This window comes from Hippocampus guttulatus, chromosome 9, assembly GCF_054856545.1.
Source record: "Hippocampus guttulatus isolate MCC_2025c chromosome 9, RoL_Hgut_1.0, whole genome shotgun sequence".
NCBI classification, from domain to species: Eukaryota; Metazoa; Chordata; class Actinopteri; order Syngnathiformes; family Syngnathidae; genus Hippocampus; species Hippocampus guttulatus.
The window spans coordinates 23,124,130-23,142,151 of record NC_141269.1 but is presented as its reverse complement, the minus strand read 5'-3'; the positions used below and the strand labels follow the sequence as shown (position 1 = coordinate 23,142,151).

General features: G+C 40.6%; 1 protein-coding gene across 3 annotated transcripts in view; it reads left to right on the top strand.

Annotated features, from left to right (window-relative positions):
• LOC147200795 (integrin alpha-M) overlaps positions 1-18,022 on the top strand; it is a 30,542-nt gene that overhangs the window by 10,337 nt on the left and 2,183 nt on the right. For 2 of the 3 annotated variants that reach the window (XM_086119399.1, XM_086119400.1), the window contains 20 exons: positions 207-363; positions 511-723; positions 1,755-1,872; positions 3,344-3,486; positions 4,009-4,155; positions 4,242-4,439; positions 6,957-7,087; positions 8,825-8,982; positions 10,602-10,768; positions 10,872-10,988; positions 11,080-11,150; positions 11,224-11,371; positions 11,648-11,746; positions 13,161-13,240; positions 13,318-13,395; positions 17,030-17,105; positions 17,369-17,476; positions 17,563-17,604; positions 17,683-17,808; positions 17,899-18,015. In XM_086119399.1, the coding sequence (XP_085975525.1) occupies positions 207-363; positions 511-723; positions 1,755-1,872; positions 3,344-3,486; positions 4,009-4,155; positions 4,242-4,439; positions 6,957-7,087; positions 8,825-8,982; positions 10,602-10,768; positions 10,872-10,988; positions 11,080-11,150; positions 11,224-11,371; positions 11,648-11,746; positions 13,161-13,240; positions 13,318-13,395; positions 17,030-17,105; positions 17,369-17,476; positions 17,563-17,604; positions 17,683-17,808; positions 17,899-18,015 (2,494 nt within the window). Of the gene's footprint in view, positions 1-206; positions 364-510; positions 724-1,754; positions 1,873-3,343; positions 3,487-4,008; positions 4,156-4,241; positions 4,440-6,956; positions 7,088-8,824; positions 8,983-10,601; positions 10,769-10,871; positions 10,989-11,079; positions 11,151-11,223; positions 11,372-11,647; positions 11,747-13,160; positions 13,241-13,317; positions 13,396-17,029; positions 17,106-17,368; positions 17,477-17,562; positions 17,605-17,682; positions 17,809-17,898; positions 18,016-18,022 lie in introns of those variants that run through there. The other variant, XR_015101773.1, reaches the window with a different exon arrangement.

Below are 18,022 nucleotides of genomic sequence, written 5' to 3'. Positions count from 1 at the left end.
TCTGTGTGCCCTGCGATTGGCTGGCTACCAATTCGGGGTGTCCCCCGCCTGCTGCCTGAAGACAGCTGGGATAGGCTCCAGCACCCCCGCGACCCTAATGAGGATGGAGCGGTTTGGAAGATGAATGAATGAATGAATAATTTTCAACAAGTTCACAAATAATATTATTTCATGAATTTTGAAACTTTTTGTTGGGGCCCCAACAGGACAAACCTCTTTGAGAATAAAGATGCAGGTGCCTCATCCGATGCAGTGAAAGTTCTGGTCCTGATCACAGATGGAGATCCGAGTGACACGGATGAAGATGCAAATATGATTATCAACACCTACACCGAAAAACGCATCATTCGATTTGTCATCGGGGTGAGGGAAATTCCTTTTATTATTGAAAACATTTACTCCTAGACTGAACAACCTCATCCTAAATTTGAACTAAAATTGGAATCTGGAAGGGGAATTGAGTTAAATTAAATACAGAGATCAGTTCTAATCTCGTTGTTGTGGTTTCAGGTGAAGATTGAGAACTTAAATGAATTAAAGATGATTGCTTCAGACCCAAAGGACAAATATGCCTTTAAAATTGAGAATTACCAGGGGCTCACAGGATTACTGGAAAACTTTCAAAAACACATCTTTAACATAGAAGGAGACACCAAAGTGGCTCGGGCACAAGACATGACCAATGAAATGTCTCAGAGAGGATTCAGTGCTGCATTCTACAAGGTAAACAACATCTGTTCGCCCAAATTTTTTTGAACGCTAATATGTGTTCTACGTGCACAAACTAGTCTAAACACGGTATTCTGATTAATCTTGCATTTGTGACATATGAATTAAGCATCTCTGGGACCGCTATTTTGATTTGTACTGATAGATGCTCGTGACGGAAAATAATATCAGTGTGCCTCAGGGCTCTGCTTGCGAATATCAGCATGACCAAACGCAGTCTACCCGTGTGCGTGGGTGGAGATTTCTTTCTTTTGGTGTTTTGCTAGGTTTTGTGTGGGTAAATATTTTGTGCCTTTCTGAGTTATCGTGGGAGGGAACGTAATGTTTTCCCAGCCAATCCTCACGGCATCTCTCATTTACATTAAAATCAGGGCGGTCGAAACGCAAATAAGTATGCCGTGCTTGAACATTGCAGAAACTGAAATTATACTTGCCGGAGTTCGTGCGTGACGGCAATATCTTTACTTTCGGGATAATGTAGTTGGCTGTGTGTGTAAAATGTGGGAAATTGGGGACTTCTTTGCACCTCCCGATCGTGCGTCCTTCGATTAAATACACCAAAATCACGTTTGACCACCTGTGCCGCAAAATAGATCATCTTTTAGCCAGTCTAAAATTCTGTCTACCTTTCGACACCAAATTGCGAGAGTGAGGCGTTGTGTGTCTACCAAATTCACAAACTGAACTAGACCATTGTCCCGGCACGAAAATAACGATGCACCCGTTTTTACGTCAGGGGCAGACTATTTTCTGTCACCAAATTATCAGGTGTGTCAGAGGCGAGGCTGCTTAGTGCGGCGGCATGAGCAGACAAGCGCAACACGGCCCCAAGCACGTTCGACTAGATTCAACATGCAACGGAAATGACGTCAACACCCGTTTTTAACACCGTTCGCACAGGCGCCACTCGACCAAAATAAGGCCCATCATGTCATTTTTGCTGTGCCGCTAGAGATTTTTGAGGGTTGCCATTCAAGCATGACCTGCTCCAAAGTGAAATATAATGCTTTGATTCCCAATCACAGGACACTTTGATTCTGGGTGCAGTGGGCTCAAACAGCTGGCGTGGTGCTCTGTACGAGCGTCAAGATCAAACTGAGACACAGATTGAAGATTCACAAATGCAGATGGACTCTTACATGGGTATCATTTCTTTTTTTTAAATCCTTTATTAGTATTGGAATAAGACACATCAGCGGCCACGTGTGCTTCGAAATCTCCTGACATCCTTTTCTAGTGGGACCTTCATAATCACAATCCAATTCAACACGCCTCAACCGCTGTTGTTCTTTTAGCCCCCACCAACACAATATAAAACGTAATGCTCCTGGCGCATGTGGTTACCACGGCTATCTCACAGTCAAGAAGTTCTGGGTTTGAATCTGCTCCGGTCTTTCTCCATGCATCTAAGTGAGAACAACCATCGAGGGTGTACCTTGCTCTTCCATGACCTTGAACAGGATAATTAGAAGAAAATGAATCAATACTGTACTTTCTATTTCTAGGGTCACACTATATACAATAAAACATTTGTTAAGTGTTTGAATAACCGGTACATGTTAAAATGCTTAACTGTCTTATAAGTGTACAATAAATAAAACTGAACAGCAATAAAATTCACCACACATTGATGACCTGTGCCATATATATTGCAAGCATTGCAGTCAGAAGCCGGAAGCTTGCCTTTTTTTTCAATGTTTGCATTTGTCATAACTTGAGACGACATAAGTGTATGAATAAATAAAGTAATAGCTGTACAGTAAAGTAAAAAAAACAACAACAAACATTCTGAACTTTACATTAACTTGAGGATGTGTAAAGATCCAGTGGCAAACACACACGAGGACATGCATATTTTACCAGAGCAACCTTTGCGATGCGTATTCCAAATTTTTTTTTAATACTGTCAACTAATTGTCACATTACATTATCATTATTGTACTGAGGGCCGAGGAGAAAGACATATATGCCGTTTTTCTGCGTTGTTAGGTTTCAGTTCAATGTCATTTTCTTTTCCTCTTGCCCATAACTAGTACCCTTCTGTACCACATCACCAAATATATTCACAAGTCCTCTAAGGTTTGTCAACATAATGCAGATTTTTGGGGGAATTTTTTTCTCCATTTTTTTCTTGAATTTTCACATTTCACTTTGACGGTTTCATTGTATACTCTCAATACTGCGTTGAAACAAGTCTACATAAAACTAGAATAAATAGATGCTTGGGGGGCATTGAAATTTATCAACCACATAACTGGCAACATTTTGATGTTAGCATCATGCTTGAAGCATAAACCTTTGAGTCATAGATTTGAATCTCAACTTGGACTATACAAAATTAGCATGTATTTTATACCACACATTTTTTGTAGTTGTCGCCATGTGTCGGCCATGTGATTGACTGGTAATGAATTCATGGTGTATCTTGTCTCTGACCCTAAGATTCGATCCAACTTCCCTGTGACCCTGAACAAGATAAGCAGATTTAAAAAGTAGAACTACTTTAGTGAATAAGAATTTAGCTGTAAATCAAATCAACATACATATTTATTGCATTCAAAGCTTTAGAAGCCATTCCAGTGACATATAAACTCTAAAGTGCATTTTCTTGCAGGATATTCGGTTTCTGTGGCACAGGTGAACGGGGTTCTTCTATATTTCACTGGTGCACCAAGATTTGAGCATGTAGGACAAATTGTAGTCTTCACTCACACCGGGAACAACTGGAATGTCGCCCAAAGAATAAAAGGGAAGCAGGTTGGTAAAGTTCATACAATGTATTGTACGAAGTCATGTGTTATGCATAAAATCCCTACTGACATTTTTTGAAATACACATAAGTTGCCGTTAACATCCTGGGCCCTGTTTTCGTTCCCAGCCCAATTCTAACACAAAGCACAGCCTCATTGTCCGCATGGGTGGATATGATATTTTGCTAGACTTTGCACAGTTAGAATTGAGCGCAACAGGGTGTTTGCGCCTTTGTACACCATTGTGCGATATGTCATCTGTTCAAGTCCAATCCTAGACAGCATTCCTCTTTAAAAAAAAAAACCCCAAACATGCCATTTCAGGTGCAGTACGCTATGCTTTACATTGTAGAAACAGAAATAGACTCACTGGGGTCCATTTATGTCATTGGCAGATAAACTGCATGCTCTCCCCTTGCAGATGATGTAGCTGTCGGTGCATTAAAACACCCGCAGTGTTTTATTATGTATAAAGAAAAGTAACAGTATGAACAATAGAAATTAAATGTTTGTTCCTCAAAATCCTCAGATTGGTTCCTATTTTGGGGCAGACCTTTGTACCTTAGACGTGGACTCCGATGGTAACAGTGACTTTCTCTTGGTGGGAGCACCCCTGTTTTACCACCCTCAGGAAAAATCTGAGGGACAGATCTACGTCTACAGGCTGACTGATGAGGTGAGCCGGAATGAGAACTGAATGGGATACTAGGAAATAATGAAAGAATGAATGAAAGAATATGCTTAAGCGATTGTTTTCTGCAGATGCTGCTGAAAAGTGAAATAAATGTTACCCAACTGTCCATGGGGAGATTTGGCACTAGCATAGCCAGCCTTGCAGACCTGAATGGAGACGGGCTGCGAGATGTTGCAGTTGGGGCCCCTCTCGAGGATGCTAATGCAGGAGCAGTGTACATCTACTTCGGTGACAGACACCAAGGGATGCGCAGTGTTTCTAGTCAGGTGAGACATCTGGTATTACAACGTAACTTGAATGGACTTGGTGACTGGTTAATACAAGTCAAAGAACTTGGGGTGCAATACACAAAATTTGCGGTTCGCTTTCGGTTGGATACTTCCTTGTTACAAAAATTTGTTTTATTTTAATTGTAAAATTTTCATGCTTTTTAAAATTGAGTTTTATACTGTACTTAGCACAGAGTTTGTCTGAAATTTCAAATTTTTAAACATTTTGTCAAGAACGTTAGTGCGGGACAGTTGCAGTATATTATATGATAGGAGAATTATAATTCTGCGTACTACTCAATTGCACACAACCATTTTTAATAAACATGTCTTATTTATGTACTGTATATACGTATTATCTGCTTAGATTTTTTTATTAGATTCCATGACATTATCATGTATAGTGCTTGTATTCATTATTTAATTCCAATGATGTCATGTATATATTAAAAAGTAGAGATTGACACAAGGGAAGCTTATGTGGGCCATGACTGTCTGCAGTGGGTTGAGAGGCCTTCATGAATAGCGATGGCCCTGGGCTGAGCCAGCGATGATGTCACCAGCAGTCTGGCGGACAGCCAAAGTTTGATTTTTGCTTTTATAAAAAAGGCAGCTCATAGCTGTGAGGACTGACATGTGCTGCTCAGAGGGGCTTCCTGGCAGCCACAGCACCAGGATTTTTTTTCTTACGCGGGGCTAAGAGAGGGCATGATCGATATGTGAAGGACCTAAGAAAAAAAACCAAACAACAAAAAACGATTTTCATGACTTCACTTGAGAGGTTCTCTCATTTTTTTCAATAGAGGTATTATACACACCACAAGGGAAGCGTGGAGTTCCCAATATGAAGTAAACATTTTTGGCCGAAAAACATGCTCCAATGTATGTACGTTTGAACATGTTGCTAAAATGCTCTGTAAATGCTAAAAACAGCCTTTATTCCCCATAATGCCACAGAGGATTGACTTGCGCATTGTTGGCCAAATGCTATGTTTTTAGCATTTGGCCAAAATTATTACCACGATGTTGGAAATCAAAGTCAACATTTAAATTACTATTTTTTATTTTCTTTCTTTCTTTTTTTTTTTTAAATGATGTCTGAAGCGTATGTTTTCTGTTTGGCATTTTTTTCCCATGATGCCACGGAACGTGCGCATATCATTGGCTATTAAATACCCCCTCCCCCGGCATTATTGCATAAAATGCTATGTCTACAGCATTCAGCCTAAGTTTTGTCAATACTGTACGTTCAAACGTGTACTATCTGTAACTGAACACACACGTAACTGAAAGACTCCCCCTGCCCCTCCCTGCCCTCACAAACACACACGGGCCCAAGCTGCAGCATAAACACGGAAACAGGGAATGTATTGGAACACAATGGCTACTTACTTGGGGAATTTCAATTGTTGATGTATTTATGTATGTATGTATGTATTTATTTATTTATTTAAACTTCAATAGCACCCCCAGCCCCATTGTAGCACCATGCATGCGCCCTGGGTCTTTCTTGATCGATTATGTGAGACCCAGGCCGGTTCTTGGCATTTCCGCTCCGCATTCCCCTCCCTCTCCCACACCTGTTTGCAACTCACGATTCCCCACTCAAAGACGCGTGCTGTTCAGCATTTTACATTTTGAAACAGCGGTGTAACTAGGAAACTATGAATGTAAGTTAATTGTCAAAGAACGCTGTGTGCATAACATCCTCGTGTCTGCAATTGGCATGATGTCAAACATAGAAACTAGTTTTTCTCCTTTTGTACCTATTGCAGCAATTTGATGCATGACCTTTCTTTTTTCAATGTCAATTAGTGGGCGTAACGATTAGGTCTGTTGATACTGAACCACAATGCGGCTCTCAAAGTGAAACTGATCAAAGAAAAAAAAAAGTGTTTTTCATACACTGCACACTGCAAACCGGGACGACTGTATCGAATGAGTCAATACGATACAATACAGTATATACAATACACAATATAATGTTGATTTAAGCCTACTGTAGTATGAAATGGTTCGAGATACATGTATTGTTGCACCCCCCTCTGCAACTTCCTGACATGTTTCTTGTACAGTGTCACTCCACCATCTCTTAATTATGAAGGTTTGATAAACCACCCTTGAAATACAATGACTGGTCACACCATTAGGTACACTTGCACAATCCAACAGTGAAAATGAGAGCAGGCGCAATATGATGAGTAATGTGTTATTTCTATTGTTCCTGCCACTATAGTTTGCAGTAGTATAGAAACACACTGCATCATACATAAGTAACCACATGTATGATGCAATCATACATGAGTACAATCATCATTCAATGATTTTGAGCTCCAGCCACAAACAAAGTTTTTTTTTAAGCTTTAATTAATACCGCTCTGACAGTGTCGCTCCAATTTTGCGTTATGATTGTAAAGGTAGAATCAGCTGTTGTATTGGATCTCTATGTTCCAAATGCTGTGGCCAATGAGTGTACAGGCCATGGACATACCAGAGATTTATCTGCCAATCCAGAGAATCACCGGACGAGAAGTAAAACATGGGATCAGATTCTTTGGACAGGACATAAATGGAAACATAGACCTGGAAGATGACGCATTACCAGACATAGTAGTTGGATCCTATGGAGCAGCTGTTGTCTTAAGGTATGATGAATATTCTATACTGTATGTACTATGATAACCCGTATATCTATACCAGCAACACGTCTTATTTTTCAAATGCATAATTATTCTGTCAATCATCAGCTGAAATGGTCATTATTATCCTGTATTCTCTTTCAATATACAGTAATGTACAGTATATACTGTACATATTGCTGGTGTTGGGCTGAATCCTGGCTTGTACTTCCAAACTCATTTTTTCTGAAGAACTCAGAAACAGCAATAACAATGCATCATCCAAGAGCCTTTTGCATCACTTTAGTTCGGTCAATAAATTCTAACATGTCGATTGACCAGAAATGTCTATAGACTTGTGAAAATAATATGAAATTTACCAAATTGTGACATAGGAGGCCCAATGCCAGCGATGTACTATATTCAAACGGCAGAGAAATAAATAAAGATCACTTTCTAGTAGGAATGTATGTGAAGTTCTTACTTAAGTGCCTGGAAACAAAATTCTTTTCTGAGAGGATGACACGACATCTCAATGACAGAAGTTCAGAAGTTAACTCAGTGAAGCGGAAAACCACATCCTGTCGGGTATCAACAGAAAGCTTGTGGTTCTCTGCCGCCTCAAATTTAATTTAAAGCTACGCTATACAATCTAGCACAAAACAACCTTGTTTTATCACATGTATTGGACATGCTGACGTTCCACAATCTGTCTAATATATTTAACGAAATATTTAGTCTTTTTGCCTGGTCAAAAGAATGACTCGGCACGGCAGAGTCAAGAAAGTACATTACTGTACTGCCACTGCCAGCATGTGGAGACGCATGGAAGAAGTGCGGTGGTCTTCCCATAAACATAGTGTACATTGCCACAAATGCACGAATGGGCTGATTGAGAATTCGCAGACCTCTTAAGCCATCTTTAACCTGAAGTCCTGTGCGATCATTCCCTTTCGCTTTTATTGAAGCAACTGCCTCCAATAAATTCATCATAAATGGTCAAATCATTTCCCAATTTCAACATGAATTGGTTTGTTAGAAACATAAGACGGTTATGAGGCCAGACATGTTTAGTAATTGTATCGTCAGGGCTTTCATAAAATAAAAAGTATGAAATACCAAATGTAAGACCAAGTTTGTCAGAGTAATTGTATATTAAAATTTATCGCCCTATGCTTTTCGATGTATAATCAACTTACTAGTGTGACACTGCAAGGACTTCATTATACGTACATAGCGTGCAATCAAAGTAGTTTATCATGCTGAAGATACAAGCCTCAGGACAGCGCTCCAGTTATGCATCCAACTGCTTGACTCTCTTGAGTTTTCAAATTTGTCTCAAGGGTTTGATTGCCTGATAGACCTGACAAAATGCTTTTTTTAATTTTTAAAAGAGAGTTCAGTTACCCAACAACAATGATATTGATCTTATATTAAATATTCTTTTGTTTTTCTTACGATCACTATTTTTGAACAGCGTGGAATTAATTGAAGCATAATTAGAAGCTTTGAAAACAAATATTGTTATTCAAAAATTGTATTGGAATTGAATGAGAAAATGAATGAAACAAATTGAAAGATAGTATGCTCATCTTCAAATTTGGGTTCATATTTTTATATCCGATTGCAGAGGAGTAGTGACTCACCAGTCCATGAACCTCACCGCATGTTACTGTTCCTGAATCTGAACATTGTTTGTGCCCTTAATACTTGTACTTAATAAAAGTATCATACTCTAAAATCTCTTTTTTCAATGTTCTCCAGGTCCAAGCCCATTGTTAATGCTTTAGCTCGCCTGTCTTTTCAACCAAAGGAGATAAGTCTTGATAAGATTGACTGCTCGGCCAACACAGACACCATCTTACCCATGGTTAACTTAACAGCCTGCTTTGAAATAGTAGAAACAACGAAAAGTAAAGCAGGTAAGAATGATGACCGCTAAACTCAAAAAAGGCAAAACTCCAGCACTAGCTTTGGTGTTTAAATTACTGTACCTATTTTCACAGCAGTCATATTGACATTTTAAACAGCAAATAGAAAGGCAGATAATATGATCAGAGTCATCCAAAAAAATACATGTACTGTACATCCAGAAACTACTTTCCACCTAACATTTGAAAGGCGTGGGACATTGGTCAGGGAAGAATCTTTTTTTTAAAGGTTCAGGATCAAGGTACAGCTATATTCGTTTATTATTCACATTACCGCAGCATCAACAGAACCGTTTCCCCGACAATGAGATTTGCTATCTATCATCATCCATGAATCAGGGCGTAGCTTTCTAACTAACCAACAGCTGGATAGGCATCCCCATTTTTTATTGATGTATTTATTTATTTGCTTGCTTATGTGGAGGTCTGCATATCGACTGAGCAACCACAACATTATGATTGCTTAGCACAATTGAATCGCTTTGCATCAAATATTTGGCCTTAACAAGCATAACTGTTCAATTTGATTGACACTGACAGACTAATTCAGGGGTGTCAAACACATTGGGCCACATTCGAGTTACGTCTTCCCTTGGAGGGCCGTTATGACAGTGAAACCAAATTAATCGTCTCATCGTATGATCACTTATACACAAATTGATGGATTAGTAGTTTTGAAATCAGTCAACTATAATAGTTTATTCAGTTATTGTTAAAGTAAGCGTAAACAAGGTGACAAATAATTGTACAATCTCAATGTTATTTATGACACATGACATTTTGACATTTAGGTACAGATTTTAACAAGGATCATGAAAGTTGACACACAGGATTTGCTTTCGCGGGCCACATGAAATGACATGCCGGGCCAAATTTGGCCTCCGGGCCTTGAGTTTAACACCTGCAATCTAAAACATTATTATTGTTGTAGTCGGCAGTGGTGTAGAATGGTACTGCATCATAATGACAATTGTTCCGAATATGTTTTACTGTCTGTCAAAATTAAAAAAAAATAAAAGTCACATAAAGTTAAATATTTGTATCCAAATGTTGGGTCAAATGAACTTCAATTTTGGGTTTCAACTATGAAAACATATGGGGGGGGGGGGGGGGGTTTCAGTCATCTATCCAAATCCCATTAACCAGTATGTTAATTTGAAGACAAAATTGTTAAACTGCAAACTGACACCAGAATTTGTTATGCTAAATTTGGTCTCTCAAAATATATCCCATATCACAATTTTTCATGAGAATTGATTGTATTTTAATGAATATTTATGCACTCACCTGAAATCAAGAACAAGAAATCCAAATCAATGTAAGATTAGGGTGTGTTCGGAAATTCACTCCAACACCACTAACACTCGTGAGAATGGTGAGTCCAGAGAGGCAAGAGCGCGCTCCCCTTCCATTAACATCCGAAAGCAGGCTATGTTCCCATCCAATCCACCAATCAATGTGTGACGATAGTTGCTGAGTCTGTGCTTAATTTTGAGGGAAATAAACAATTTATTCAATTTTGGAATAAGTTTCCACCATAAAGTGTGGATAAAGTAAAGTGCTATGAATACTTTGCGGATGCGCTGTAATCCTAAAGCATGTCTTTGCAGGAACGATGAAATTAGGACTAAACATTTCGTACATGCTTGATGTGGATCCCATGAGACAATCACACCGAGGTTTCTTCGCTCAAAGTGACAAGAAATCAAGGAATCTTACACTCACCTATCAACTGCTGGATAAAGACACTTGCTTCCTGTACCCCATCTACATGCCAGTATGAACATCTTCATGCAGACACACACACATGTTTTGAAAATACTACAAGAAATGAGCATTTGTGATCTATGATGTTTCAGTTGTTCTTTTTCCCCTGACAGAAATGTGTGAAAGACACCCTGTCACCTATCAGCATCAAATTAAACTTCTCCCAGGTGAACAGTCACCGTGCAGATGCTGTCCTGAATGCAGATGGCAAAACACAAGCTGTTGTCGAGGTGCTAGCTGTGACATCCATGATGAATCGAATGTTTCGGTTTTAGTAGACGCTAATAATATTCCCGAATAATTTTCCGACTATATTTGTAGGTTCCTTTTGAAAGAAAGTGTAAAAAGAATGACACCTGTATTGCTGAAATTGAAGTAAACTTCAAATTCTTGTAAGTACTCTGTATCTTTTGCAAGCACAGCACAGCAATTTCATGAATATAAAATATACACTGTATCCTTTAGGACTCCGACGTTACTGGTGGCTGAAGAAAATTACTTTAATATCTCCATTACAATAGCCAATCATGGTGACGACTCGTACAACACCAGCCTAACGATGCACTACCTGCCAGGACTCTCCTACTCCAGGATGTTTCAGATTATTACACAGGTAATTCTAAGAAATGAATACACCAATTTCATATTTACCAAGCAACATAAAAAAATAAATAAATTAAGTGGGTAAAAACGTCCCAACTAAATATGCGGAAGAAATGTGTTACTACTTTTGGCTCACTATTTTTAACTGACAACCTATGCAAGGTCACTAAATGTTGTTTTGCTCAATTAATCCTTTCATGCACCCTGTAGCCTGATAACATGATAATCACTACGCTGCTTGATTTCAAGAAAGTAAAGAATGTTCCTATTTTGTGTTATGACACAGGCGACAAGACGAACGCTCCACAAGTGCGATGATCTGGATGGAGTGACTGACAAAACAATATGTGGCATCAGCCTTCCTGTGTTTCGCAGCAAATCAATAGTGAGTTCTGCTGGGAGCCTCATTACATGATTGACCCACATGTCCAACGTAATGTCGGTGGGCTCACTTAAACAAGTACAAGTCCAGGTGACACTTTGATTAATGCCTCCTAAAAAAAAACATGATTTTTTTTTGGTGTCGTTTGTTTTCAAAGCCCTAGCAATTCAGCAAAAAACGTTGATTCAAGTCAAGTCACATTTATTTACATAGCCCTTAATCAAAAACAGTCTCAAAGGGCTGCCCACAGTCGATGAGTATCTATGACATCCCCCTGAAACTCAGAAAACCCTGTCTGGAGAAAAATGAGAAACCTTGAGAAGGGCCTGCAGATGGGAGAATCCCCCTTACAGCATGACCACTGGTCATGGACCGGCTCGAGGAACACATCTCTGATGACCAGGTTGCAATGGATCCCGAATGGGCAACGTTTGAAACAATATTGGTATACTGATAAACATTCAAAATATATTTTGCACAAAATACAGGGGGGGAAATCCTGGGAAAAAAAGGAAAATGAGAAAAAATGTGAAAAAAATATGTAAAAGAATACAAATGCGTCCATCCATCCATTTTCCGATCCATTTATCCTCACAAGGGTGGCGTGGGGTGCTGGAGCCTATCAGCCGTCTTTGGGCAGCAGGTGGGGGGGACACCCTGAACTGGTTGCCAGCCAATCGCAGGGCACACAGAGACAAACAACCATCCACGCTCACAAACACACCTAAGGACAATTTGGAGTGTCCAATCAACCTGCCATGCATGTTTTTGGAATGTGGGAGGAAACCCAGAATGCCCAGTGAAAACCCACACAGGCCCGGGGAGAACTCTCCCCAAGCTTCGGTTCAAATTTGGCAATTGTAACATGTGGGGTACCATTCAAACTCAGCTTTTAAAAGATGTATAACATGTTCACACATGACGACGTGTAGCAGCGATTTGTTTTGACAGATGACGGAGGGCTCTTGGGGAGGCACTCCTAACTTTAAGGGGATTTATTAATGTTGCTTTCTTGTTCAGCAATTTTGTGCCATCCTTGAATGGTTATTTTTATGATGCAAGAGAGCCCTTTTGCATTTGAAAAAAAAACCCCATTACAGTATGAGATTGTTTGTGTTGTTTGCTTCAAACCCTTTGTTGTTGGGTTAGGATAGTGGATCTTTTATACCGACTTTGAAAAATGTATTTTCAATATATTAAGAGTCCACATTTTGCCCGTTTTTGTCATGCATCTAGTTAGGAAATATGTGGCCCAGTTGAATTGATGAAAAATGATGCCCCCCCCTTCAGCATTTTAAGTGGCCCACCCTGATTTAGCTCATTAAATCTAACTTGAATATCCGCTTGCAATGACTTACCAAAACAATTGGTGTGCTCTCTGCTTCTCTAACATCATTCTTTTTTCCTGCATGTGAAGGCAACATTTCAAAGCTCTTTCCACATCAGTACCGAGTATCAGTGGAATGACACTATTGCAATTAGTGTCACTGGAGAAAGGTAGATATCATTTCTATGGTTTGATTCATGTTTTAGTATTTTATGACACTTTAAATATGCCTATTTCGTTTTCTCAGTGATAATAACAACTCCACCCTGTCTCTGCTGACCAAGACGCTACCGGTACAATTTGAAGTAAAAATGGCAATAACAGTGTAAGTCCTCTTTAACACGATTGTTATATTGTGAGACAAGTGCTTTTGCCATACGTACAGTATATTTCCATTTCAGTTTTCTTTCCGGCCATATTTACAATCCGTAAATTGGAGGTGGGTGTTAGTTTGGGGGTTATTGTAACTTTACTCCCATCAGTGGCAACACAGTAGCTGGTATATCGCACACACACCAGGAAACTAATTATAAATTATAAAATTCATTCATTCAAGACGTCCTCGCCGAACGCAAACTTGACTTCCTCGTTTTAACAGAAACCTGGCAACAAACAAACGACTTCGCTGCTCTGAATGACTCCACTCCTTTGTTTACATCTGCCGTCCCCGTAGCAACGGCCGTGGAGGAGGCCTCGCATAATCCACCGCGAGAAGTGGAAAGTCTTACCAGTGTCCGTTCCTGCATCAAGCTCTTTTGAGTGCCTGGTGTTTAAACTCCCTGGACCCACGCCAACCATCATTGCCACAGTTTATCGCCCCCCGAAGCCACATAGCGATTTCATCAATGAATTTTCCAGCTTAATCACACACTTATCCACTCTCTCGCCAAATTTAATTTTGCTGGGAGATTTCAATATTCACATGGACAACCCCGACCTGCCACTCACAAGAGACTTCACATCCTACCTGGAGAGCCTCGCGATACACTGTCTTACTGACTTCCCCACCCACATCAAAGGCCACACATTGGACTTGGTTTGCTGCTGCTCTGGCCTCTCCCCCTCCAAGCCCACTGCTGATGTTTTTCCTTCTCCTCCTCACTTTTAACACCGTACTCCGTCTCTCTACAATCAAAACCTCCCGCCTCATTTCTTTTCGTAATACCAAAAATATCAACATTGACACCTTCTGCTCCATTATCGACCGTACCCCGCCCCCAGACGCCCTTTCAAACCCGGATGACCTCACCGCTCACTACAATGCCTGCCTCACAAATATTCTAAATTCTCTCGCCCCCCTGAAGACCAGGACTGCCTCATTCTCTACATCTGCCCCCTGGTTTACACCTGCTCTTAGGTCATTGAAATCAAAAAACCGCCAACTTGAGCGACTCTATAAGAAAACCGGTCTCACCATCCATAAGGACATGTACACTACCCATATCACTAAATACAAGGACCAAATTGCACAAACCAAATCCAGCTACTACTCCGGCCTCATCCTCTCCAACGAAGGAAATTCAAGAACTCTCTTCTCCATGAACAAAATCCTCCGGCCACCAAATTCTCTCCCCCTCCACCTGTACTCCACAGCAACCTGCAACTCCATAATGGAACACTTTCCATCAAAACCTGCCTGCCCCCCCCCCCCCCCCCATCTGAACCTTCTTCTCCTTGTCATTTCTTCTCCAGTTTTGTTCCACCCACGACTGCTGAATTATCCAACCTCATACTCAAATCCAAGCCCACCACTTGCCAGCTTGATCCCCTCCCTTCATCCCTTGTTAAATCCTGCCTTCCTTCCCTGCTTCCTCTCATATCTGCTATTATCCACTCCTCACTCTCTTCTGGTATTGTCCCATCACTCCTCAAAACCGCTGCTATCACCCCCACACTGAAAAAACATGGCTCTGACCCCAACAACTTCGATAACCTCCGCATCATCTCCAACCTTTCATTTATCTCAAAAATCCTAGAAAAAACTGTTGCTGCTCAACTCCACTCCCACCTGTCCCTTCACTCTCTCTATGAACCCTTTCAGTCCGGTTTCCGCCCCCGCCACAGCACAGAGACTGCCCTAATCCGTATTGTAAATGATCTCCTCATAGCATCTGATTCCGGTTTAGTCTCCATCCTCATCCTCTTAGACTTGAGCGCCGCCTTTGACACAATCTCTCACCCTATCCTCCTCAATAGACTCTCCTCCATTGGTCTCTCCCACACTGCCCTCAGTTGGTTCCACTCCTACCTCACTGGCTGCACTCAGTTTGTCCAGCTCAAATCCTTCACCTCAAAGCCCTCCCCAGTCACCACAGGTGTACCACAGGGATCTGTCCTAGGTCCCCTTCTCTTCATCATCTACCTCCTGCCTCTTGGCCATATCCTCCGCAAATTTAATATCCACTTTCACTGCTTTGCTGATGACACCCAGCTCTACCTCTCCTGCAAGCCAAACTCCATACTCCCACCCCCCTCCCTCACCTCTTGCCTGTCCGAACTCAAAACATGGTTCACAACAAACTTTCTTAAATTAAATGCTAATAAAACTGAAGTCCTCCTCCTTGGCACCAAATCCACTTAATCCAAAGTAAACAGTTTTTCCTTCAACATTGACAGCTCCCTAGTGTCCCCCTCCCCCCAGGTTAAGAGTCTGGGTGTCATCCTGGATTGCATGCTCACCTTCCACTCACATATCAACACCATCACCCGCACTGCTTATTTCCACCTCTGCAATATTACCAGACTTCGCCCTTCCCTCACCCCCCGCACCACTGCTATTCTTGTCCACAGTCTTGTCACATCCCGCCTTGATTACTGCAACGCTCTCCTCTTCGGCCTACCTCAAAAGTCCCTCCATAAAATCCAGCTGGTTCAAAACGCCTCTGCTCGCATCATCACAAAAACATCTTCCCAGCAGCACATCACCCCCGTTCTCCAACAGCTCCACTGGCTCCCTGTTCAACATCGCATCAATTACAAACTGCTTCTATATACATATATGGCCATCCACAACCTGGCCCCTCCTTACCTATCTGACCTTCTCCAGGTGCATATCCCCTCTCGCTCCCTCAGATCCTCGTCCTCCCTTTGCCTGTCAGTGCCCCCTGCCCGACTGAGCACCATGGGAGCCAGAGCCTTCAGTCACGCTGCTACAAAGCTTTGGAACAACCTACCTCCGGACCTCCAAAACTGCACACCTCTTTCCACTTTCAAGTCCCGTCTAAAAACACACCTGTTCAGGATTGCCTACAACACATAGCTCTTCCATTTCCTATGTTTTTATGATTTTATGTTCTGTTTTTATATAATATCTCGTTTACTAATTTTTACATTGTATTTTCTTATTGTCTGTACAGTGTCCTTGGGTGGCATGAAAGGCGCTTTTAAATAAAATGCATTATTATTATTATTATTATTATAAAATGTGTACTATGTATCTGTGTCCTTAAATTTTGGTTGAACATGTGTTTTCTGTTTTAATATATGTTTAACACAATGTTCCAACTTCAATGGAATAGAGTTTGTTTGTGTGTGTGTGTGTGTGTGTGTGTGTGTGTGTGTGTGTGTGTGTGTGTGTGTGTGAACTGTATGTCTTCACATTTAAATTGTCTCCAACACCTTAAGAGGTTACGAAATTTAAGCTACTAACTCTTGATAATGCAAAGCTAGAAACGGAGTCATTATTGGTCATAAAGCATGATCCACATCATAAAACTGACAAACAAAACACCAAGATGTGGAAAACTGTGATCTGGGCAAGCCCTACTTTAACTTATAAACGTTTTTCATGAACATTTGTTTGCCAAATAATTCCATCAATATTTCTTCAGAATGTCGATGACTTCAGTTTTAAAATTAAGGGCTTGTATTTTTTTATTATTATGAAAAAAAAACTGGGAGGGTGTTTCCAAACATTTGACTGGTACATGGTAATTTATTTTTTGTGTTGTTCTGTTTAGGAAAGAGGAAACCACCACTTATCTGAACTTCACAGAAGAGGACTCAGACCCAAAAAGAATGGTCATCATATATAAGGTGAAATTTGACTGTATGTGTGTGGCATAGGCGCTCATCTGTTTAAACAGAAGCCGCCGATGGCGCATGGTCATTCGACGACAAGTACTGTGCTTTGCAAATTAACAGCTAAGATCAGAAGTGATTATTTGCTATCACTTGCTACGGGCAGTTTGATAGCTTTAGAGGTGCAGGCGAACGGTTCAGACTTTCAGGCGTCTATCGACACTAGGATATCAATCTCATTTGCAAGTCCTCATTTAAAACACACTCACTCATGGCAGGTGGATAACCCGGGCTGGAAGGCTTTTCCTGTCAATGTCTCACTGAGCTTTCCAACTCAACTCCAGTACAACTTTGAAATGGAAAATTATCAAGTCTTTGTACAACAGGTAACTTTCATAACACCACCATAAAACCCGATCACCGTCCAAATGTTTACATCAATTGCCATTCCGTCTTATCTTCTTTTTTTAAGAACAAAACTCATTGCAAAAACATCACTGGAATTCATTCTGAAGTAAGTCCGATCAGTATCACAGTTGTCGTTACGAATTGTTCAATGGCACAGATTTGTTTATTCATTGATTTATTTCAGTATTGTTCAGCAGAAAAACACTGCAAAATCATTCAGTGTGATAATGTGATGCTGGAAAAGGAATCTTCCACTGAGTTTGTATTCTCCGGAGACATACAATTTAACGATTTTAAAGAGCGTGCACAGGTAAATAGGAATTTCCTGCACGCGCTCACACAAACAAGCGATGCTAAATGCGTCTCATCCGGCAATTGATGTTATACCCCCGCTCCGCAGAATAAAGCGTTTCTGAAAAGATATACTGGAGAGAGTGCAGAGGTAAAGTTCAAAAGCATGATCCACATTGATTACGACAAACACCGATATGTGCTGGATTCTTCTCATGAACGAGAGGTAGGTT